Source organism: Passer montanus, unplaced genomic scaffold (assembly GCF_014805655.1).
Source record: "Passer montanus isolate IOZ18808 unplaced genomic scaffold, ASM1480565v1 scaffold23, whole genome shotgun sequence".
Taxonomy (NCBI): domain Eukaryota; kingdom Metazoa; phylum Chordata; class Aves; order Passeriformes; family Passeridae; genus Passer; species Passer montanus.
Window position 1 is genome coordinate 11553766 of NW_024366926.1, and position 25274 is coordinate 11579039.

The following is a 25274-nucleotide window of genomic DNA, read 5'->3' on the forward strand; positions in this document are numbered from 1 at the left end:
CGCTCTGCAGAAGTGTCTGAAACAGTTGGTGCTGGTGCAACACTGGCCAGGCAGGAATGGAATTAAAATATTTCTTCTCTGCCGTCTGCTCAAGGCTTATCAGCTGCTGATGCCATAGAGAAACTTGGTCTGTCTATAGGACTCTGATCCAAACTGAAAAGATTGTCCTGCATAAACATTTTTTAAAGAAATATTTCAGCAGCTTGGGCTTTCACAGCTATGCTTTAATTGCAGTCAGTTTGTCTCTCCACAAAATTCAGCATAAATAGACTTATTTCAGTGTTCTTGCAGTTCTAAAAATGTTTTAAGTTTTTAATTTTTTTTGAAATTTATTTTATTCTTTTTGCCAGAGACAGCCAGTGAGTGTCCTTCATCTCCCAGCCTGTGCTGAGTGAATGTATGTAACCTGTGTGGGAAGGTGTGCTCCAGGTTTTCCTCTGCCTTTCTCTCCTGTGATGCTCCATTTGCATCAGGGACGAGGAATGTAACACGCTCAGTGTCCCTGACCGTGGTGCCCCTGCCATGCCAGGGACATTGGAACCAGCTGATCTCTAGTTCTTTCCAACCTAAACCATTCTGTCGTTCCATTTTTCCAATTCAGTGATTTTCCATTAATTTTCACATTGATACATCTTCAGTTTGTTATCTAGATGCACCTGTACTGAAGCCTGTATTCACAAGATTTTATTTAATACCCACAGTTTTGCCATGGTTAAACCAGAAATAATTCATTAAACACAAAATGTCATTCCCTTGAAGCTATAATTTGGTATACCTCTTAGAAATAAAAATGTGGATTTTCTTAAATAACTTGCTCAGTTAAATAAATCTACTTAAACCCAGACAGTCCAAGGTGCTGAAGACAGGAAGTGCATGCACAACAGAGCAATGCACCCACAGCAACACACGGAATTCTAAATGCAGCTGAACTGTGTGTTCCTTCCCTTTTTCTGCCCCTCTTGGGATTGTGTCTGCGTGGTACAACTGGAGATGGGCACGCCAGGAACACGACAGGGAGAGAACAGATTGCTTCCCTTCACTGCCAGGGAGGATTTCACCTATTTATGGCACTCGGGTGTTAGCACAGAAAAAGCCAAGCGTGCCCAGGCTGCGTTTGCTGATGGCGCTAGTTCTGAATTCACACCTCATCAATCCATTATCTAAGGAAATGCGGGAAGAAAGGAGCCATGGCTTAACTGGGGTGGGTGGGTGATAATGCCAGGCAAGCAAGAGGCCAACCTGCGCCTCAGCCAACAGCAGTACTTCTTCTGGGAAGGAAAATGTCATTCTCTAACCTGTGGTTGTCGCCATGAGCATGGAGAAAGTTCCTGAGCCATGGACACTGCCACTTCTTGGCTCTTAAAGCCTTTTTTGCTGCTTCAGCTGCTAGCTTGCTAAAGGATGGAAATGTGCAGGCACAGTGTTGATTTTTGTCACTTCTCTGCAAGAAAATAAACTATCTGCAGGTAGAGAAAGGCCATCAAATGCATTTTGAAAAGCAGCTGAAACCGTGGTCGTAATTGGGAAGAATTTTGACATAGGAGTTATTAAGGCAGGAGAAATGGAATTTTTTAAGCACATTACTGAGGGAGTGAGTGGGAGAAATCATTCTGTCTGCTGAGAGCATGAAATAATGTGTGTGTATTTTGGGGGTTTATTAGAAGGCAATGTGTGCTTTGTGTGATTCCATTTGTTTAGCTACTTAATTCAAATCTCTCTCTTCCATCTACAGGCTGATCAAGAGCTCCATAGTAGTCAGGCACTTGAAAATTTTAACTTTTGTCAGATTGTTGTTTGGTTTCATTTTCTTGTCTCAGTAACACACCTTGGAAATTGCAGATTCAAGAAGAGAATGAGAATTTTCTTCTCCTTTTTTCATCCCTAGGGAAGGAGGGAATAAAGAAAAGCACAAGATAAACAAATGGATGGGCAACATGCACAGCTTTTTATTTTCTTGGCTTCAGTATTGTGTTTGTTATCAGCAGAGTATCTGCAGCTGTATGAGCTGCATTATTAGCTATAATATAGGTGATAATAGGGCTTGGATGGTCTTGGAGCAACCTGCCCTAGTGGGAGGTTCCCTGCCCACTGCAGAAGCCTTGGAACTGGATAAGCCTTAAGGCCCCTCCGAGCCAAATTATTCTGTGATTCCATAGCCCTAGTAAGGAGCCCCAGTGACCCAGAGAGGCTTTTATTTCAGCACATAAAATCCTTAAATGTGGCTGGTGCAAAGGAAATTTATAGGCTCAGAAGGAATACTGATGAGAGATGTTTCCGGAGCAAACGAAATAAAAATGAGGTTTGTTCCCAAACAAGTGCTCTAAATCATGGTGAAGCTAACATCTTAATTTTGAGTCCAACTGGGAAAGAGTAGGAGCAGCAATTTCAGATCCTGTACGGGGAATACAGGTAATCTCAGAAGAAAGAGGTATTTCTTTGTCAAACCAGGCCTTCCAGCTTAGATCCTGGAACTGCAGTTGGCTGTATTTTCAAGCATGGGGTTTCATCCTTCATCCTGTAGGAATGAGAATGAAGACAGATGGGAAGAAGGGAGGGGGAAGAAAAAAAAACCGAACAAAGGCACTTTGCCTAAACTGGAACAGTTTGGAGGATTCTAGAAAGTGTAGTCAATGCAGAGCTGTTGACCAGTGTTGGACTGGGATAGCTCCATGGGCCGTGTTAAATGCCTTACACTAGATATTTATTTTTCCATAACACTGGGAAGTCTTGTGCACTTTCTGAAGTACCAGATGTTGGCCTAGGATTGCCTTGGAACAACCTGCAGATACTTTTGGATATGCAGTGAGATCCATAGACTTACCTGGACATTATTTTGCTGGTGAAAATCAGGATTTACATTACTTCACACCAAAAGTGGAGCTGTTCTTCTCTTTTTCCTTTTCTTAAATTTTGTTTGGGGGTGGCTAACTAAAAGCATGTAAAGAATGAATTAAAAGCTGTTTGCACTTTATGCCTTTAATATATCAGAATGCCAATGTCTCCAGCAACCTTGCTATTAACATTAAGTGGAAATTTATTGTCCTTGGAGTTGACTTGTAGCATTGGCAACAAACAGAATTACTGTTGTGGGGTTTGTGTTTTATATGACAGCCCAGGATGATGCATTTCTCAAAGCACTTGAGATGCAATTTCAGAGAAGCAAATGAGAATCAGTCAATGGGTCAGAGCAACACAGTTCAAAGGCCCATAGTTCATAAAATATTTATGTGCTGCTATAAAAGTAAAGAGGAAAGGGAGCTTATGTAACATACCAGAAAAAATGAAGAGCCAGCAGAAAACTTCCTCTCCCATCCCACAACTGAACTGAACTTAAATATTTCCAGAGAAAGTGTGTCCAGCCATGGCTTTTCCACAGCTATCCCAGCATGTCTGCCCTTTCAAATCCAATAATTCTGTTCTTTGCTATTCTATTGTTCCTAGATGGATGCATCATGTCCAAGCTATGCTCATTGTCACCAACTGCAGAAAAGTAGATTGCCCCAAGATTTTTTTGTTGGTTTTTTTTTTTTTTTGTATAATAATGTAATTTCGAGGGAAAAGGGGAAGGAGGACAGTGACATCAGAAAATATACTGGAGGGTTTAAATTCAAGTGACATTTCAAAGAAAATCAGCCCAAAACACCACAACCCCCGCTAAGCAGAAAAAAAATATCTGAACTTCCAGGCAATAAAAACCTGAGAGGAAATTTTGTTGCCTGTTAGCTGGCTCATGGTGTCCTTTACACTGTTGTTGCCTATTGTAATTCAGATTTTTTAGTTTATTTGGATTTTTAGATAAGTGTCTATTTGGTTTTAAAATACTGATCTTGTATTGGCTCTTTGTCTTAAAATATTATGCCTGAAACTTCTAAAGGAAAAAAAAAATAATGAAAGGCTTAATTTAAACTTTTGGGTAATGTTACTCATTAGAGGAAGTCCTTTTGGAATCACTAAGTTCCACTTTTATTCTAATGTGGTTTTTATGGATTTTTCATCTTTCTCTTCTTTCCTGTACCTTGTTTCTCTGTAGTTTCCTTACCACGAGATGTGGCTGCATTTCCCCAGATGTCCATCTGCCCTGCTTTCATATTGAGGAACTAGATTATATGAGAAATGATATATAAAAGAGATTTTAGGAGTAGATTATATGGGAGCAACTTCCACGTCAGAGCCAGAATGCATCTTTAGCCCAGACCCTTGGCTCCCAAGGAATGCAGGCAGAGGCTTTACAGACCTTTTGCTGCTCTCTCATCCTGCTGCTGCTGCCTCTTTAGTCACCTCCCCTGCATTTTGATTTTGAGCACACAGCACAGACTTAAGCCTGGGTTTGAGAAGCAGATGCTTGACTTTAACACAGATAATAGCAAAGAAGTTGGTCCTGCAGTTTGTCGAGCACTGCTCGTGAAAAGCAGGGCACGAAATGGACTGTTGAGGAATTTTACAGTCATGCAGCCAGATTACCAGAATTCAAAATACATTAAGTGCTGAATATTGAATAAGCCATCTGGGAGAGTCTGTGAAGAACCAAGGCAGTGTGGCTAAGTTGCAGGGACAAATTCGTAGAACAAGTTGAAAATGTGTTTTATAGTGTGCACCTACTCCTGTGAGAAACCTGGTGGGGAGATCCTGGACAAGCCCAGTGCTTTGACAATGCATACAAAGTTGGCAGTGACTTTGTACAGCACTGACTTTGTACAGCTGTACACAGGGCTGTTGATTTATCTGTTTGGTTGGAAAAGTTACTAATGCTGTACTAATTGCTGTCACTAATGGGACAGTAGAGGTAAGAATGGTGTCACTGACAGGCTCCCTGCGGGGTTCACAGCTTCCTGTGGCTCCTGTGACCCACTGGAACTACACCCCACAGATTTGCTTAGGGAATGGCAAAGTCTCCTGCAGACAAAGGGAGGCAGCTGTTGTGGTTCCAGCAGTGTTCCTGACATGTTCCCATCCCCTGAACACTCAGTGGGGGTGTCAGCACTCGTCACCTCTGTGCTGTGGCACATTCTTAGCTGTACACAATGTCAGCGAATTGCTGTGGGGCTGGTCTGCTCCTCCTTTAGCCTTCCTGCCTCCTGAAGGGGAAAGAAAGATCTAGCTTTTTCACTCAAGACAGATGCAAAGCATGCCTGATTCTTATCTCTTCTCCTTCCCTCTTTTCCCCTTACGGTTCCCACAATTTGCAAATTTCTATTCCCACTTAGAGAAGAATGTTGAAAATAACAAGAACAGATTCTAAATGATGATGCTTTATTCAGCATTACACCATTTTGTAAATTTTTATTTTATTGCCGGGGTTATTACCACTGAAATACATAATTTCACAACCTGGACAGGATGTAAGTGATTTGGAAGCCACAAGTTATTTGCCACTGATTGAGTAACTTTCCACAGAGTAACTGTGCTTCAGAAAAATCATGGGTTATGATCTTTCTGTCATATTTTTCCAACTAAATTTCCCACTGGAAACCCTGGGGTTGGAGACCAAATATGCAGGAGCTGCTTTTCTGTGATCACACAATGATAAATGCTAAATGTGTTTCCCTTTCTCATGAACAACTGGTGTTTCTCAAAGAATCACTACTTATACCTTTTATTTTCAGTTTTTAATGAGTGATCTTCGTTTTCTGGGAGATGTTTGCCCTTAAATCCCTTCTCACAGGGCATGATTGATGCTAATATCACTCAACTTAAATAAATGCTTTCAGACAGGGGGAGGAAGCCCCACAGAATGTAGCACACACTGCTGATGGTATCTCTGCATAGGTTTCATTAGTGTATTAGGAGTTGCTGAATTTGTTGAATGCACACTTCCAAAATGTTGTGTGTGTCCCATTTACACCTCACTTACTCTTATCCAGCTCACTCTGTTACATGAGTCATTTTTGTGGTATTTTGCCTGGGATCAAAATCACCTACTAGCATCTTAAATAAAGCACAGCTTCATTAATACATTAACATTTTATAGCAAGTACTTTATATAAGCTTTGTCTGCTTTTATGCATAATTGCTAGACATGTAAGAGACTGTTTCTAAATTTTTGTGGGACCAACAGCAATAAGGCGCCTGTTTTATGCTCCATTTTATTTCCAGGGATGTTAGGCTTTTGGACATTGCCTCAATGCAGGCAGCAAAGCAAGATGTGAGCGAGGAGCAGTGTGAATGAGAGTTAGGAGAGATTAGGGAGTGCAGCCCTGACATCCAAGAGAGCACTGCTTGTTTTGCTAAGCCGGATTTAGGAGGGAAATAAAGAAGCATTTTTCCAAATCTCTTCATTATTCATTGCACAGTGGCCTAGAAACAGATGTGCTGTTAACCTCTGTCCCCTGTTAACTCCAGTTTGTTCCCTTCTCTGCTGGGGAGGCCGAGGGAGAAATGCAGCAGGGTGGTGTGAGGGGGCTTCACAGTGGCTGTGCCGTGGCATCTTGCAGCCATCAAATGTGACACTGAGAGCTCTCCAATTCCATCACATTCCTGCTGCACAGAGGAACCTTACATTTCTCCTAGCCCTTGCCTAGTTTGGGCAGGGAGCAAAGGTGGCCACTCTAAGCCATTGGTATCACAGAGCTTCATCAGGTACCATTAGTGACAGGATGAGAGGGAGGGGACTCAAGTTGTGCCAGGGCAAGACTTAGGTGGGATAGTGGGGAAAATATCTTCACCCAATGGACTGTCAAGTTCTGGAACCACCTGAAGCTCAAGTCGGCATCCCTGAGAGATTTAAAAGACATGTACATGTGGCACCAGGACATGGTTTAGCAGAGGAATTGGCATTGTCAGGTCACTGGCTGGACTCCATCCTGAAGGTCTTTTCCAGCCATGGGTCACATGAGCTGGTCACGAACCTGCTGAAGTTGCTTTGTTCCTTTTGAGTTCCAACATGTGCTGCTTTGAATGCAGACGTTTTGCTTGGCTCTGTAATGCTGTACTGTACAGCTATGTGCTGTCTCTGATGTGGTAGTTAAAAATTGTCACAGAACTGACTGACAGCCCCGCAGCACTGCTCCCCACTCTTCTCCTTGTGCTACAGCAGCACACCTACATCCACTCAGACACTGGCGTGAAAGCAGTTCCTTTCCATGTGGGATCTCACCTGTGAGCAAACAAAGATGTTCCATTCCCCTTGGTGTCAGTGAGGAACCTGTCTGTGGGCCCCAGGTTAATGCAATGCCTCATTATCTTAATCCATTGTTTCTTTGGGAAGCATACACAGTGCCTTTGTCTTGATCAAAACTGAATGAGAATATTGTGGTGAGTTCTGAAAAAGGGATTTTCATATTATATTTCTCAGGTGAATCAAATATCAGGAAATAGAATGAAAATCCAGCAGCCAGCAATATGTGACAGAACTCATACATGACTGCTGGCAATCATTGTAAATAATTCGGTGCCTGTAAGCACTGTGTTTTAACAAGTCCAGTTACTAAGAGGTTTGGCATCAGGATGAGGCTCATTTGCATTCTGTCACCTCTTTTATCAGGACTAAAAAGCCCATTTTGAATGGGCATGGTTCCATCCCTACTCAAAGGGATGAGCAACACAATAGGCTCAGAAACTGATATCAAAGTGTCAGAGGGACAAAAGGACTGGAGGTCAGTGGGGATGCTCAGGCTGAAAACTATGCAGAACCCACTAGAGAGCATGTCTTGGCTGCCAGCCCTCCCTCCCTTTCAAGGCAAGGTTATTCCTCTCACTAATGATTCAGTGCCACTGCTGTTGCCCATAAATGTCAGCCCGGAAAACCAGCAATATTGTTGAAAAGTCAAATTAGAATTTGTTGGTTTTGGTTTTTTTTCCCAGATAAAGCTGTTCTTCACATTATCAGGGCTGTAGCTTTTCTGGAAGAGTACTCTGGAGTGCCCTGGAGCAGACGTGGGTGGTGTCTGTCCCAGGACGCCTGCAGGGACAGCAGCAGAGGGCATCGCTCTCTTGCTGCCAAGAATGAGACCTAAATGAGGGCTGTGGGTGGGCACGGCAGCCTCTGTAAAACTTCAGCTTTGCTTGTTGAAGTGAGTGGCACACTCAGTTCTGAGCAGCACCTTATTTATCATTTCTTGTGCAGCAGCATCCAATGCACTGCCTGAAATGCAGCATTGACCTCCAAAGACTCCAGCAGGAATCCTGCTGTCTCAGACTGCTGTGCCATACACTGGGGATGAAGGAGAAGATAATGATTTCCTTTTGATGCCTGTGTACACGTTTTACAATGATGTTATGTGATAAAATGCATTAAGTAGAACAAATAGAATAACGAAGTTGAGATGAAACAGGAATAATAATCCAAGAATGTTTCTTAATTAACCAGCATTCCCAGTGAACCTCCACATGAAAAAAGGGGTTTTTAAAGGTGCATTAAAGTTTAACAAAAGGTGCATTAATTCATAGACTCATTTTGATACTTTGATGACTCTGAGCAAAAATTTACCTAGAAGCCTATTAAATTGAAATTGATTGAATTACACTTTTGTTTAAATAAGTACGTATTGATTAAGGGGGGCAGAATCTGTTCTCTATCCTCTTACAGAATCTTGGAGACAGTTGAGCTTGAGACATCTTACAGAGCAGGATAATAGCAATATTATAAATACTAAAGAGAGCTTGTGGCTGTTACCACTTCACCATCATACTCTCACAATAATAATTTATCTCCGATGTGAAACTACTGTCTGTAAGACTTATCCAAGGATTCAAGTGAAACTTAATGGCCTGTGGCACACTTGTGCTCACTAAAGCAGGGGAACTATGATGTTCTCCAATGTCACACTCAGAAATGGTGTGTTTATGTAGTTGTTCAGTGGTTAATAAAAAATCACAGCTGTCACAAAGCTCGGATGTTGTGAAGGTGTCTAAAACACTTGAGATGTCTCTGAAGCACCACATAGTCCTATTTTTTTTTCAATGTAATAATGTTCTTTAATTATAAAGCAATTACCTCTGTCAAATGATACCATACAAGCCTGTGATGTGGTAGTTGTTAGCTTGTGTTTTACATCTTGACTTGCCCTCAGTCATCCTTGCTGTCGATTCAAGGTCATTTTATAGCATTAAGTTGATATAGGCTCTAAGTGCTGGATGTACGAATAATAGCTAAGGGCAGTTTCAATTCAGAAATGGTACTAAATGCTCAAAATGAGTACTTTAATTAGAGAGTAATATAAGACAAAAACTGTTTGGCTGCTACCTTAAGGGCTGCCATCAAATATGTCATTGTTATGAGAGATGTCTTCTTATGAAAGGCAGCCATATAATGAATATCTTTCATGTCCCTTAGGTGCAGTCATTGAATAAATTCTTCCTATGTAAAGATGAACCAGCTTTCCTAAACTATCACAGAAATAGGTGGAAAATATTTCACACATCTGCATGGCAGGTCATGTAAAAACTCCTGTGTTATTAGCAATTAAAGTATTCTTTTAGACAGAATATGAGATGCCTTGAAGTTTGCCCTGTCTGTAGCAGTGACTGTTCTGGGATATTAGGAGACTCTGGGGTGCTGTTCTCCTCAGCTCAGCAGAGAGCAGAGGCTGGAATGAAGGCACCTCTCCTTTACAAACTGGTGTGTGCTGTGTCCCTGTCCTGGCATGCTGCTCCTGCTCCATCCTCACTTTGGGAGTACCCCGGTGGGGGGATTCTTCTGCACACAATTTTTAGCCTCCATTTATCTCCTTTTATTCTGTTTTTTCTCCTGCAAAAATGACCAAAGCAGGACTATAAATTCATCTCTAACTCATTGCAGAGTCACTTTAGGTTTCTTTCCCCTGTAGCATGGTGATTAGGTGTCATATCTGCTGGCATCTGCTGTTGCTGAGAACCCAGAATTTGGTGGCGAGGTCTGGATTTGTGGCTGGCATGTAGAGCATTTGGTCAGATTGTTTTCTTTCCATGTCACTCCCATGTAGACATGAAACCGCAAGCGCCGATTATGCAATCACACATTTCCCCCTCTTCCCTAAATGAGTTACAGTGATAAAGCTGGAAACGTTGTGCTCTGTTTCCACAGCTGCAGCAAACCGGGAGCAAAGAAAACAAGAGCTGCATGAACACATGTGCATTCCAGCTGCTGCCGACTCCCAAATTCTCCCTTCTCCTTGCTGTCCTCCCATTGGAGCAGATAAATTGCCTCAGTGACAGGAGAGGTTGGTAGCAGATAAGCTGCCAGTTTAATAAAGTTTGGTAGAAAATTCAGAATTAGTGTATTAAAATACTAATTGCAACTTATTTGGAGGGTGATTTAAAGTCCAAGCTTCTGGAGCCAGGGAGAGTAGCCCTGAGGAAATGCAGATGAAGGTTTCTGTTCCTTTTCCCTCCCAGCTTGGTCCCACAGTCAGATATTTTTCCTTTAAAACTCACAACTCTGGAGACAACAGTTGCTTTCCTGCTGTTCACTGAGCACTGCCTTGTCCTGGTGTGCCAGTTGCGTCTGCAGAGCTGGGAAGATAAAAGAGAGGATCTGGTGCATATCCTGGAGATGTAAAACTGTTGGAATAAAGAGCTATGGAGAACAGCTTTTTGTGGCATGGTTCCCCACTTTTCAAGCATTTCTAGGTCCCAGGTGATAAAAATCCTTTCCACAGTATAAGCAATATCAGGGTGTAAGGGCATTATTTAAATGGCCAGATGCCAGGGCTGGTGTGTGATCAGAATTTCAAAATGATTCTGAGGTTGAGTTTGTGCATCAAAATCCAAATGGTCTTTGGTGAAATAAGGATGTCTCAGCTCCTCTAAGTCCTTGGAGAAGGGTCATGGGAAGCAACACTGATAACATTATTACTCTGCAAGGAAATTATTACTTTATTTTTCTTTTCCTGAATTTGATGGAAGAAGCTTAACTGATTTAAAAACAACAATGAAAAACTTGAAAGTAGGGCAAGATACAGAATCCTCCAAATGGAATATATGCAATAGGATTGCCAGAGTGATTTTTTATGTAAACACTTTGTTTAGAAGTAGATGCTTTTTTCAGTCTGATTTATAAGCATGTAAAAATTCAAGGTATACAGCTGAGGATGAAATAAATGTCTGTGTGAAGACTTCAGGTTTGATTTGTGTGGGCTGACACAGTGAAAGTCTGTGAAGGTTTGGAGTTTGTATTTAGCTTTTAATGTTGCATTTTCTTCTCTGATCCATTTCCACTCATAACCTACCTTTCCCCAAAATCCCAAAGTCATAAGCCAGAAGATAAAAATGGTTGAATGATAGATAATGAATGATACATTCAATATAGAAAATTGTATTTTTCTGCTATTTTTGAAAGCTGAAATGTACACTTATGTAGTGTAGGCTCAGGACTCCTTGGGAGAGGCACTGAGCAGACTCTGTTGCGTGAAAGCTTTTATGCTGACATTTAGAAGTGTATCCCATGGGATTACACACAGTTGCCATAGACTGTAAACACTGGAGAAATAGGATGGATGGGACTTAGCATAACCTGCTCCTGTCCAGAACAGATACCAAACATGATGCCCTAGGGAGTGCCAGGGTGCCGCCGCCTGCTTGGGCTCCCATGGGAGCTTGGCACTTGGAAGTCAGCAAAGTCAAGGCTTGTCATCAGGCTCTAAGTCAGGAAAAGAATGGAAATAAGAAGGACATGAACGTTTAGAAAACATTTTGCTTCTCAGCAAATTGACTTAATAGCAGTGAGAGAGAAGCACTGTGGCTACGCACTCTGGCTTTGTTGTCATCAGTCTGGATGGACCAGGACTTGCTGATGGCTTGCTAGCAATTCATGTCAGGCTGTGATGGCTTTATTTGCATCTCATTTAAATCAGCTCAGCTCTACCCTCTGCCCCAGTGTCTTCTGGATCAACCCACCCCTTTTCCAGCTTTACTCTGCATTTAGTTTTAAAAACCTCAGCATATGCAGCATGAAACATTTCATTTTTATGGCAGATATTTCTGCTGCAGAGTCATTTTGTGTGATTCTTTCTTGCTGGTCCATATCCAACATGCCCATGGTCAGGATAGCCCTGCCCTGCTCTTCACCAGCCTGGGTGGAAGAGCTCCTGAACTATTCCTGCTTCCCTCACAAGCACCTTTGAGATGATTCAGAGTGAACATCCCTGCCCAAAGTAACAACTTTTTCAAACATCTAGGGCTTGTGGGCTCCATGCTAAAGCCTCAGTCCACTATGAAAATGTCTTTGATGTATCTGGTTTCTCTCACTTGTGATTGTGTCCTGCCTCTGATGATTTGTTGGTGACAAGTGGAATGTTGGGTTTTTTTCCCCCCAGTAACTTGGACATCTGAGGACTGAGAGCTCCCAAAATCATATATTTCTCTCTTTTTCACTCACCTGGAATTCCTGTTTTAGCTATTGTGTTATACAAATAGTTTTAGGTAAGATGTCAAAGACTGTCCTTTTGTAACCCCTAAATCGATGTTCGTGACTGGTACCTACTTGTTCTATTTCATTATTTTTAACAGGGAAATGCACAATCATCAATATTGATCTCTTTAATTTATGTAGCATGCAGATCTCAGCGCTGTCACTCTCTATGCAACTGCTGTCAAACGTGTTTTTATTTAAAATTTCTAAATTTCTAAAATTTCTAAAATTTCTAAATCCTAGGCTAGAGTTTATTATTTTTAAAATTGAGATTTTTTTCAACATATCCTGAGCTATGCAAGCATAATAAAAATACATTTTCCACAAGTACTGACTAGAGCTATGCTAGCAAAAGTTGCTGAAATTAGAAACTTCCAACTGAGCTTCTTTGTTAATCTACAGTGAGCCTTAAAAGAATCTCAGTTTGAAGAAAATTAATGCAGTATTTGAAAATTGTGAGAGCTTGAAATCAATAGTGTTGTACATGCACATTACAAAATTAGAAACATCCCAGCTTCTTCTTCTTCAGTCAGCATGGTGCAGAAGCCACCCTGAAGTTAAGGGGGAAAACACTCAGTAGAAAACTCCTCAGGGAAAGGTTTTTCCAGGAAAGCTTGGCTTGGCCTGCATGTGTGTGAGGCTGTGCAGGGGATGTGGGGTGTGCCAAGAGAATCCCTTCCCCTCCACAGCCCCTCAGCCCTCCTCCTGCTCTGGAGGAACAGCAGCAAAAGTGTGCAAAGATCCTGTCACTGATCTTCTGCTCGGCAGATGAGGGCTGGAAACTAATGCAGCACTTCTGAGGGCATGGAAAGGGGGAAATGTTACCACATCCCTCAAGCTCAGGTCTCACTGACTTCAGTGTGCCTCTGGTGGTTTGCATCCATGACACTCCTGCCCTTCAGCGCGCAGTTCACCTTCAGCAGCTTGGTGATCTCCGCTCCTTGGGGCTGGAGGCAGGAGTGGTGGGAAAGCCACTGCCTGGGCTTTGTGTCTAAATTGAAACACGAAGGGAACTCGTGTTGGAAAGGGGTGTCATGAGCTCACACTCAGGAGGGAGGATTTATTTGCTTATTTATTTATTTTAAGAACCCTCTGAAATATTTCTCTGAGCATCCAAGAAGCAAAGGGCAGTGAAGTCATCGGGATGCTCCCAGAGGGAGACCATTGCTTTAAAGTTTCCCCTACAAACAAGAAAACAGCTGTGTGTCAGTGAGCCAGCACGGACATCAGCCTTGGCTGCAACACTTATCACAGTGGGTTTACTGTGAACATCTGAACAACACACCAGGAAAACAAAAACAAGAGTACAAAATGCACAAAGAGCCATCCCTGTACAGTGAGGAGAAATTAATTTTCAACATGCTTCTTATTAGCTGAAGATTTCACACAAATTTTACTTATTTCCTTGTTCTGCAGATTGGAAGTTTCAGGTGTTCTAAAGGAGACACCTATGATCCAGAATCTCGGAGGAGCAGCGGGAAGGAGAGCATAGCACTTGCATCTAAAGTATTCCCAAGTCTTGAACCCCTACTCTTTATACAGGCTCTTAGCAGTTAATGGCTTATATATAAATAATGCCCATGAAGGTCAAAGTCTAAAAAATGGTGAAATTAGATTCTGTGGCCTGTCAGCGTTTGCTTAGATTTGACTGGTTACTGGTGCTGAAATTCTAATAATGAATTCCAGACTATTCACAGTCCTAACTTGCTTTCTGCATTTGGTATTAAATTCAGCCAATTTATTCTAAAAAATTCCATATTCTAAATGGAAGCCATGAAATCTGTAGGCTCTGTCTCACAGACAGTTCATGGCAGTTGGTGAGCTCATGACTTTATTTGCTAGAGAACACCCTCAAAATCAGCATCTGCCTCCTAATCCCTTTATGTTTTGCCTGGTTCAGGTTTTTTTCCTCTTGCACAGTCTAGAAACAGTTTTAAAACAATTGTTTTGAGACATTTTTCCTATTGCTATTAGTGCCATTTGCTTCCATAGCATCACTGTCTTTTGCTCAGGATTACTTTGCTTTTCTATGAATGCCTTGCAAGTCCTTTGAAAATTAAATACTTTCACTGAAAAAGTAATATTGGCACATAATGGATCAATTAGAAAGGCATGTGGTGCAGGACAGTGTACAAATCCTGACCTTTTTTGTCATAATGAACAGTCTTCTGATAATCAGAGGTTGATATTTCTTTGAAATATTTCGATTTAAAATTATTGGTTTGCAGACTCCTTTTTTACACATAGGATTATAAAAACGTGTCTCTTTGTCTTTGTGCCTATAGGTATATTCTGAAGCACAGCCACGCCAAAAATAGCACACAGACACATCTGGGAAACACACCAGAGTCTCCTGCAGAGGCAGCAGCAGGGAATATATGTGCATATAGATGGATGTATGTTATATGTGCAGTGTTACCAGCATGGTGAATAACTTCCCGAGGGCACTGCTGAACCAAAATGCACTGCTGAGTGCTTCTATGACTGAGACTAATTCTTGCTGATTTTTGGTTCAGTATTTGTCAGATCAACAGTTTAGGGATTTCATGCTTGGATCTCTAATTGAGAAGCCCTCACTGGGGAAACTGTCTGGTGTTTTAGGAATTTTTGATGGAAATTAATGTTGTGTGACTATCGTGCTTTCTGTGTAGACATTTGCCTACAAGAGGAAGACTGGTTTGCAGTGTTTTACAGATCCTGTAGCCTGTTCCCCTCAGGCCCAGCTTCTCAGTTTTCAGAGGAGAAGGGTGGTGGAAGGATCCGGCTGGGTCCCTTCAGAGAAATTCCTGACTTTCAGCAAAATCAGCTTGTTACGGAGGAACTGCCCAGCTGGGACTGGGGGCTGATCTTGTGATCAAGGAGCCTGTCAGAGTTAAGAAAGCAGAAACTATTGACTGAAATAGCCAGGTGGGGACAAGGACTTTTCCAGTTGTATCAAAAAAATGGGAATTTACTGAAAGGATTTAAAAGGTGGAGGAAAGAGAAGAAGAAGGAAATTAAATGCCTTGTGGACATAGTTCCCCGAGGAGTCCCAAATATGGAATGAGCTGAAGTATGGGGCACTGCATGGCTTTCCTGGTTGTAGTTTACCTGTATTAAGATGAGAATATTGCAACCGAATCATGGGAAGGATGTGGGACTTGTGTGTGTGTGACATTTCTTTTACAAAAGCCAAGTGCAGATCCCAGAAACCCATAATTTTCAGGGTGTGTTTTAGCTCTGTCCTCCTGCAGCATCTCCTGGGTTGTCAGCACCAGCCTGTGAGTTTGGGGACAATTGGGTGGCAGGGCTCCAGGTCCCCAGCCTGGTCCCAGAGACAATGCTGGGCAGAGCACAGCAGCAGCGCTGCAGCACGCTGGGTCCAGAGCAGCACAACCCCCAGAGCTTCTGCAGGCAGTCAGTGAGAGCAGAGCTTCTGGGTCCAGGGAAATCAGCTCCAGAATTAAATGGGAGTTACACAATCCATCCACATTGCCAGCCATTAAAGACAGCTATGGCGCCTTCGGAGATCTTGGCCAGGAAACCCTCATATGAAAGCGGGCTTTAAGTTATTTATGGACAGGCAGAGCCTAATGGTTTTAATTTTCTAGACAGCTCAGGAGGCCAATCAGATTGGCAACACCAGCAGAATGTGTCAAGAAGCCCCAACTCCTGCTACCACAAATTAATAAGAACCGGTTTTGGGGGAGATATGCAGTATTGGTGGACCTGGCTGTTCTATGCATGGCTGAGAATTGAACCTATTCTCACACTGAGGGTGAAGTTGTCTTTGGTCCGCTATCTGCTGTTGCATTCTCTTTTTTACTGTCAAACTGGTATAAATATATTTGCCCTTGATTTTTGATACTTACTGCTGCCTATGCTGGATTCATTTTCTCATCATATGGAGGCCATATGTATTCTTTACACATAGCCTGTAGTGCACTGCAGAATTTATTACCCCATCCTTTAAACATACTGCTCTTACACGCTCAAAGCCCAGAATTTTTATATGCTGTAGATACGTTCACCGCTAGCAAATTACGAGGCACTGTAAAAATTGTATTTATCCACATAATTTTCTATAGGCATTGTTAAATGGAGACATGTGGAGGAAAGAAGGGTGCCTCAAAGTACCTGTGCTCCTGTGTATGTAGGTGTTTTGAGTAGCTCAGATCATGGAGGGAAAGGTTTCATCCCTCAGTGAGGCAAGGACAGATTTGATGGTGTGACCGAGCTGGTTTTTGAAAGCAGCACACACAGGCACTCTAAAATGTTTCCAGAGAAGGCTGTGGCCTGCATAGGGATATTTTCTGTTAGGGTTAAGGTGTCCATACACCTGAGCATTTCCTCACCAGCCTGATGCCTGTCTCCTCCCACCTGCAGGTACCAGATCCACACGGGACTGCAGCACTCCATCATCCGGCCGACGCAGCCCAACTGCTTACCTCTGGATAACGTCACGCTACCTCAGAAGCTCAAGGAGGTCGGGTACTCCACACACATGGTGGGCAAGTGGCACCTGGGCTTCTACCGCCGGGAGTGCATGCCCACCCAGAGGGGATTTGACTCCTTCTTCGGCTCGCTCCTGGGCAGCGGGGACTACTACACCCACTTCAAGTGCGACAGCCCTGGGATATGCGGCTACGACCTGTACGAGAACGACAACGCCGCCTGGGACCACGACAACGGCATCTACTCCACGCAGATGTACACGCAGAAAGTGCAGCAGATCCTGGCTTCTCATAACCCCAGGAAACCCATATTCCTGTATATTGCCTACCAAGCTGTCCATTCGCCTCTTCAGGCGCCGGGCAGGTATTTTGAACATTACCGCTCGATAAACAACATCAACAGGCGGCGGTACGCAGCCATGCTGGCCTGCCTGGATGAGGCCATAAACAACGTGACCCTCGCTCTGAGGAAATATGGCTACTATGATAACAGCATTATCATTTATTCTTCCGATAACGGTGGGCAGCCAATGGCCGGAGGCAGTAACTGGCCGCTCCGAGGAAGCAAAGGCACCTATTGGGAAGGAGGTATCCGTGCGGTCGGGTTTGTGCACAGCCCCCTTCTGAAAAACAAAGGGTCTGTATGCAAGGAGCTGGTGCACATCACAGACTGGTTCCCCACGCTGATCACGCTGGCTGAGGGGCAGATTGATGAAGACATCCAGCTGGACGGCTACGACGTGTGGGAGACCATCAGCGAGGGCAGGCGTTCCCCACGGGTGGACATCCTGCACAACATCGACCCCATCTACACCAAAGCCAAGAACGGCTCCTGGGCCGCTGGCTACGGGATCTGGAACACCGCCATCCAGTCTGCCATCAGAGTGAATCACTGGAAGCTGCTGACGGGGAACCCGGGCTACAGCGACTGGGTGCCTCCGCAGGCCTTCAGCAACGCGGGTCCCAACCGCTGGCACAACGAGCGCGTCTCCTGGTCAGCGGGGAAAACCGTGTGGCTCTTCAACATCACGGCCGACCCCTACGAGCGCGTGGACCTGTCTGCCAGGCACCCCGAGGTGGTGAAGCAGCTGCTGCGGAGGCTCTCGCAGTTCAACAAGACCGCGGTGCCCGTCCGCTACCCACCCAAGGACCCTCGCAGCAACCCCAAGCTCAACGGAGGAGTCTGGGGGCCATGGTTTAAGGAGGACGAAAAGAAAAAGAAATTGGACAAAAGCAAAGGTGCAAAGAAGCAGAAGAAGATGAAGAGCAAGAAGAAAGCAAATCAGAAAAAGGGGCAGTCGTTTCCCTGCCGGTCACGTCTTGCTGGTGGGTGAACTCTAAGCAGGCTCCTTGGCCGGGCCTGAGTCAGCCTGGCCCCACTTCTTGAACTTCTGATGGAATGGACTAGAAATGCCAGTTCTGCACTATGAATGAAAGTTGTCATCTTTTAATTTTGTCTCTGATTTCACCAGCACAAGATACCTTAGCACTCTGAGTGACCATGGGACAGACTTTTTCCTCCACAGGATGAGTGGTCCTCACCCATCACCATCCAGATAGCAACAGCGATAGCATCTTGTTTCAGGAAACTTAGCTTTGATGGACAAATGATGGCTCCTTGCCTTAATTAGCTGGAATCTTTGGAGAGCATGGAGATGTTAATGGCAGATGTTCTCAAACTGACAGATAGTTCAGAGGGAGAAAGGAGAAACAAAACCCGAGAACCTCTGTGTGTCAGTAAGTGTTAGTCATCAGCCTGTGACATGTTTTGATACAACACAGCAAAAACTGAAGCCATCACAGTAACTTTTAGAGGTGCTGGAGAGGGGGGCATGATAGGAGGAAAGCTGCTTTGAATTAGATTTTGTCCATCTTAATTAAATCTGAAATACTTTTAACATTTCCTAGATGTGCTGAGCTCCCCCCATTTGCAGTAATTTATTACAGGCATAGACAAAAACACATCACCAAAGTGAATGTACTATTTGAACACTTTAAGATAACTATACAACAATGTGTAAAATCGATAATTTATTTTACAGCACAATCCTTATTTCTCTTCCATTAAAATTTCCTGGCTGGTGCAAGGTACCCCTCTGGGTGCCAGGGTTGTTTGGGGTCTTTTAACGTTGACTTCTTAAATTTTATTTCCACCCTGTCATTCAGAGTTTATTTAACAGATTCATATCCTCAGAGTACTGTAAACCAAGGAAATACTGTATACACTGCTAGGATGAGGAAGGAGAACAATTCAGGTGCGTCACTGCATTATGTATTTGCCTTCAGTGGTTTTGAATGTAACAAAGGGTTTATTTAATTTAGAAATCCCATGAATATTGTTCAGTTTCTGTACAGAAGCTAGGCCACCTTGATGTTCGGAGGGAAAATTTTACTTTAAACCTTTTATTTATGTACCTATTAAAATAGTTTATTTTTATGGCATTCATAAAAGCAGTCTGCCTCTTTTTTGCATCCAAGATGGCAATTCTGGCCTAGTTTGTTTTAAACAAACTCAAGTAAGCTGTTTCATTACTATTATTTTTGGTGCCGGGATGTTTTATGACATTTTGCTTCTGAAACAGAATTTCTTCTCCCAATATATATATATCATTTGAGACATACTTCAAAGTTTGCCCTTTTCCAAGGTGTCTGCATGGATGATGGATGTGCAGACTGGCTGCACATTGGTGGTGATCTGTGGTAATTGATAAATGCACACACACATATAAGCTTCAAGATGAATTATGTTAAGTAAAATTGATGATTCATTTGTTGAATGGCTATAACGTGTTTCGGTAAAATTTCAGATAAGCCTGTCTTTCAGCAGTGTGTCACTTAACTCAGAAATTATATTTATATAAATGGATTATGGATAAAAAATTGAGCATTCCTAAAACCAGGGCACACAGAAATCTGAATGAAATACAACTGTCCACAAATTCAGCAACCCCTGATCTTTTCAAAAGGCAACTAACTGCAGGTACATGCTGCCAAACCCCAGCAAATGGCGTACTTAAAGATGTAAAGAAGATAAAGCTGCCATTATCAAAACACAGAAACAAGTCAGGCAGCTCCTAGAGTTACTTCTGTAATGAATATACCGGGGAGACACAGAAATGGACTTGGAGAATTGCATGTAAATAATAATTATAAAAGGATAGTGTGTTTCTACCTAAGTACTTAATATTGTCACTGTTATTTTTCATGCTGTGTGGTCCTTAAGATGACTAATTAATTCCTTAGAAATCTGTTTAGCTTTTCTTCACGTCCACACTATCCAGTGAGTAATCAGGAATTCTGATGTTCTCTAAATTCTCACTTTTTTGAAAAATGTGCCATTTATGTCCTTAAAAGAAATGAGAATAATATATTGAGATATTATTTTCCAAAATGTAATCTCTAAAATTTATATCTATGAAAAGATACATTTAATTTTCCAACGTAATTTTTAAAAGGCAAAAATTAGGTGTATAAGTTAAACTATATACAGAGAGACTATGATATTTTAATTTATTTTGGCATAACGGCAGCAAGGCAGTGTGATAGAGTGTTATCCTCATAGAATTAATTATTGCCCTTTTCCCTGAAAGTTTTATGGTGCCTTTGGCTTTCATTGGACCAAAGCAGCCAGAGAACATTATTCTCTGACAACATTTTATTCCATAATTATTTACAGTTGTTCTCTCTCAGGCACAATGGGAGTCCTTGAAAGTAACCAGTGCAAGGCAGAGCAGTGGATAAGTTCTCTGTGTGTTAAATAAACGTGCCACAAGAGTAAGTGTTCCTACAGTACACAATGGGAGTACATTTCCAATGACTGCTGATGTTTTGATCTAGTAGAGAGCAAAAGTTGGCTTTAGAGTGGGGTAGAAAATGGGCACAATTTAGCTGCATTCCTGCATGTTTTGCTGAAATGCTCCATGTCTGCTCCCACACAAGGCTTGTTGTTTGGCTGCAGCAGCACAGTGGGCTCTGGCTCGTGGGGATGCTGCAGCTCTCAAACCCCGCAGTCTGTTTGCTGAGCTCTCAGCAGCTCCTACACCGTCCCAGCAGGATTTCACAGCTTGTTTACACCTGCAGATCTGTTACATGCCCACTCTTGGGGAGGGTATGGTAGGTAAACACTGGAAAAGAGACTTGGAGAAAGGCTGGGTAGGGGACAGACAGTGGGGAGCATTTAGTTACAATTTTTCAAGTTGTCTCAAGCTTTCTCCACGATCTGTGGGGGCACAAGGAAAAGGCAGATGGGGTATAACTCTGATCTGGTCTCAAAGACAGCCACACCTTCAGGGGGCCAGCCTATTCTTCAGAAGAATGCTGTCTTTTCCAGGTTTTCTCAATTTTATTTTAAAGCTCTTCGCAAACAACCTTCTGATGGTAAGATAATTTTAACATCATCAGTGACTTTTAAAAAGTTTTATTATCAATAATATCGTTATTGTTATTATTATTGTTGCGTTGTTTTTACTTAGTCTGACATAGTTTAACATCATCAGTGACTTTTAAAAAGTTTTATTATCCATAATATCGTTATTATTATTGTTGTGTTGTTTTTACTTAGTCTGACATAAATTTGGAGACAAAACACTCTTCCACAGCTACAGGTAAAGAGGAGTGGAAGGCTGTGCCAGGAATGGTGAGTAAAGCAGAGCTGTCCATCCTTCCCTGTGAGGAAGATGGGAGGGGATGGCCATGTGGGTGTGAAGCTCAGCCAGACTTGCCAGCTTTGGAGCACGAAGACACAGTGAGGTGTGTCTGTGTATTTTAAACACCACCCAAAGTAAAGCACTGCACAAACTTGAACTTGGTGAACTTTAACTTGGCCAAACTTTGACTTATTCCGGCACAAGAGGGCACTTACTAAGGCATAGCCTGGAATTTTTTAGTTTGGTATACAGTGTATTTTGAGAAGAAGGTAGGAGAAAAAAGAGGAAGAAAAAGGAGAAAGGTACGTGGGCAACACCCTGGGCCCAGCGTGCCCTGAGCGGCCTGGAGTCCATGGCAGGGGAGCCCTCGGGGCACGGCCTGGGCTCTGCTCCGCTCCCCTGGGGCTCCACGGGCATGGCTGCGCTTTGGTGAGCCCTGAGGGGACACACGGCGCCACGTGGGGTGAGGGGGACAGGCCGACATCGTGGGTAAGGGCAGGGGAAGGTGGGGCTGTCGGTCTGCCATGGTGGGCAAGGACACGCAGGGGAAACACTCTGCTGGTGTGTGTCGGGCTGTGGGGTCACTCTGCCATTTTGTGTGGGGCTGTGGGACACTCTGCCATTTTGTGTGGGGCTCTGCAGTCACTCTGCCATTTTGTGTGGGGCTGTGGGACACGCCACCATTTTGTCTAAGTCTGTGCTCTCACTCCGCCATTTTGTGTCAGGCTGTGGGGTGAGAGCGCCATTTTGTGTGAGGCTTTAGAATATGCCGCCCTTTTGTGTGGGGCTATGGGACACTTTGCCATTTTGTATGTCTGCAGCCACTCTGCCATTTTGTGTGGGGCTGAGGGGTCACCCTGCCATTTTGTGTGGGGCTGTGGGACACGCCACCATTTTGTCTAAGTCTGTGCTCTCACTCCGCCATTTTGTGTGGGGCTGTTGGGTCAGTCTGCCTATTTGTGTCAGGCTGTGCAGTCAGAGCGCCATTTTGTGCGGGGCTGTGGGACACTCTGCCATTTTGTGTGGGGCTCTGCAGTCACTCTGCCATTTTGTGTTAGAGCAGTGGGGAAGGTCAATGTTTCATTAGCTAAGTGTATGGTTCACTCCGCCATTTTGTGGCAGGCTGTGGGATCACCCCGCCATTTTGTGTCAGGCTGTGGGATCACTCCGCCATTTTGTGGCAGCCCATGGGGTCACTCCGACATTTTGTGTCGGGCTGTGGGATCACTCCGCCATTTTGTGGCAGCCCATGGGGTCACTCCGCCATTTTGTGGCAGCCCATGTATCACTGCCATTTTATGGCAAGCTGTGGGGTCACTCCACAATGTTGTGTCAGGCCATGGGGTCATTCCACAATGTTGTGTCAGGTAGTAAATTCCTCCCAGTGGTATTCTTTTGTGCAAATGGAGGTGCTGGATGTCCCAGGTTCTACTCTGAATGCAGTTCAGGAAATCTCTGAGAAAAGAAAGAAAATTACTTGTAGTATGTTTTATAGGCTTTTTTTTTCAGCTAAGGAGATATCTGAACAAAGGGCTATTCCTTTGCTGACTGTTGATGTGCACTACACCCGATTTCTGGAAGAAGTACCTGTTGGTTTTCAGGACACTACACTTCCAGATTAAGGCAGGTTCCTTTTGTCATCTGCCTTTCAGTCCAGTGAATATTCATCAGTGATGCTGAGGCAAAATGAGTAAAGTCTGGTTTACTTCATACTACAGACATAATTAATTATACAACCAATTTTAGGTCTATTTGTCCAAAAGATAACATCAGCTCAGAAAAATACACTGGGACCAACAATGTGCCTGTTTTCCTATTGATTTAATGAACTTTAGTCTCGGGACAGCAGGAACATTTCTGTTTGCCATTCTCCATCTTTTATTTTCTCCTTTCCAAGAACAGGCAGAGAATGTGTATTCCCATGGGGGGAAAAAAGCATCATAAGATTTAATTTAGCAGTTAAAGAACACAAGCTCCACTTCAGCATCTCATTCTGTTCAGAGGAGTACTCAGTAATGTACATGATTTTCTTTCTGTGAATCATAAGTCAAGGTCTTGAGAAGTGGAGGGTTTATGTCAAAGACAGGCTGGTGTGAAAAAACAAAAATGCTCTCTTTTCCTGCTTTATGCTTCCTGTTTTTGTCTCTGCTAAGCAAGCTAATAACAAAAAATATAAATACAGATAACCACAAGAAAGAAGATAAAATTAAGTACCTGGATTTGAATTAATGGTACAACAAAAGCATAATCCATGATATGGTTTAAAGTTATTCCACAAATTCCATTTGTTTCAGGTATAACCGGGGCAAGATTGCTGAAGTTTACCCTGTGACTGAAGTAACAGAACTGATTAACAACTGTTATTGTGAATTTCCATAATGAGGGGAGAACAGGTCCTGAAATGTCATACTGATGTTGCCTGACAAATACTTTTTTATAATTCCTTATAAACATCACTATCTCAGTAAAAGTCAAGTACTTAATCACCTGAAATCAGTGCAGGCCATGACGTTTGTTGTCATTCCCTACATTTGCTTTAAAAGATCACTTATGAGCATTACTTGGCAAGGGCGTATTTATTCCTCAATAAATGCAGCTTGCTTCTGCTAGTTAAGCTGGCCCAGCATGGAACAGTGTTCAGGGGGAAGTCAAAGCCTTACTCTGAGTGTAGGACTGGTTCTACACCAGCAGTGTGCAGGGCACAGTTTGGAAATGGACATCACTAGTGACAGAACATCTGTACCAATTTGCCAAAATCCAAAGCCAGGGACTAATTCCTTTTAGATAACCCAGCTGCTTTTGTGGTTTTTGAGGTGGCTGGAGAAGGAGGGGAAGCATGGCCCTGTGAGAAGATGAAGAGCACCAAGCTGCGACTGCTGTCAGACTTTGAATGAAGAAATTGCACGTTGCTTAAAAGGAGCATTTTTGGGACAGTGAACTGCATGCCATTAAATAAATGCTTCATATATCATAATCTAATTTTCTTCTAAAGTAACACAAGCTTCAAAGCTCTGAATATTGGCAAAACTTGAAGGGCATAACTAGTAGTGTCTTACCTTTGGGCGACATTCTGAAGTCTTTCTCTCACAGCATACTTTTTTACAGTAATTGGTTCCAGTTTTATTTTGGTTTTCATCAGCAGATTCCATTACATCTTGTCACTCTGGATGGAGGGAATATAATTAGTGTTGATAAAAAGCATATTGGGTCGGTGGTGTTTATCTTCACCAAATTGTTTAGGCTCTCAAGTGACCCGTAAGCAATCTCTTAGCAGACCCATTTCTAATACACCTAAAGAATTGGTCTCTTATTACTCTGTGGCTGTGGAGAACTGGAAAGAAATCCACAAAGAAGGATTTGAAAAAGTACAGAGGGAGCACATAGCTCTGGCCTTCTGCCCAGGTGACTTCAGCATCTTTTGTCTTTAAATGTGATTTCTTTGAGGTTTTTACTGCTGCTAGATTTTTTTTTCTCTTCTCTTTGCAAGAAAAAAGGCTGCATGATTAATTCTGTTTTCAGCATTGTGTGTGAAAGTCTGCTTAGAAAGCCCCTGCGTGGAATGGCAGCAGAGAAGAGCAAGAAGTGCCTGCTTTTTGTGAGGAGGAACACACTGTGCTGTTTCCCCTGCCACAGCCACAGAGCCCTCACCAGCAGTCATTCACTTCCTTAGCCTGTGAGTGTGCCAAGATCCAGGAGTTATCCCAGGTAATGAGCAAGCTGAGATGAAATGGTACCCTGTGTGGTTCCTGTCTTTCTTTCCCATCACTTTCTTACCCTGCAGCCTGACTGAACTTGAGGGGTGCTTATATTGAAGTCTGTGGAAAAGTCTCAGCAGCCTGAGATCCCACTGACATCTGTTTCTTTCTTATC

The 25274-nt window shown here is 43.0% G+C and overlaps 1 protein-coding gene across 1 annotated transcript in view; it reads left to right on the plus strand.

The window, feature by feature from the left end:
* Positions 1 to 19200, plus strand: part of ARSJ (arylsulfatase family member J) — a 33908-nt gene extending 14708 nt beyond the window's left edge. Inside the window, exon 2 of the mRNA XM_039710737.1 lies at positions 16691 to 19200. Within this exon, the coding sequence (XP_039566671.1) occupies positions 16691 to 18092 (1402 nt within the window). The 3' untranslated portion in view covers positions 18093 to 19200. The remainder of the gene's footprint in view (positions 1 to 16690) is intronic.
* Positions 19201 to 25274: the final 6074 nt, after the last annotated feature.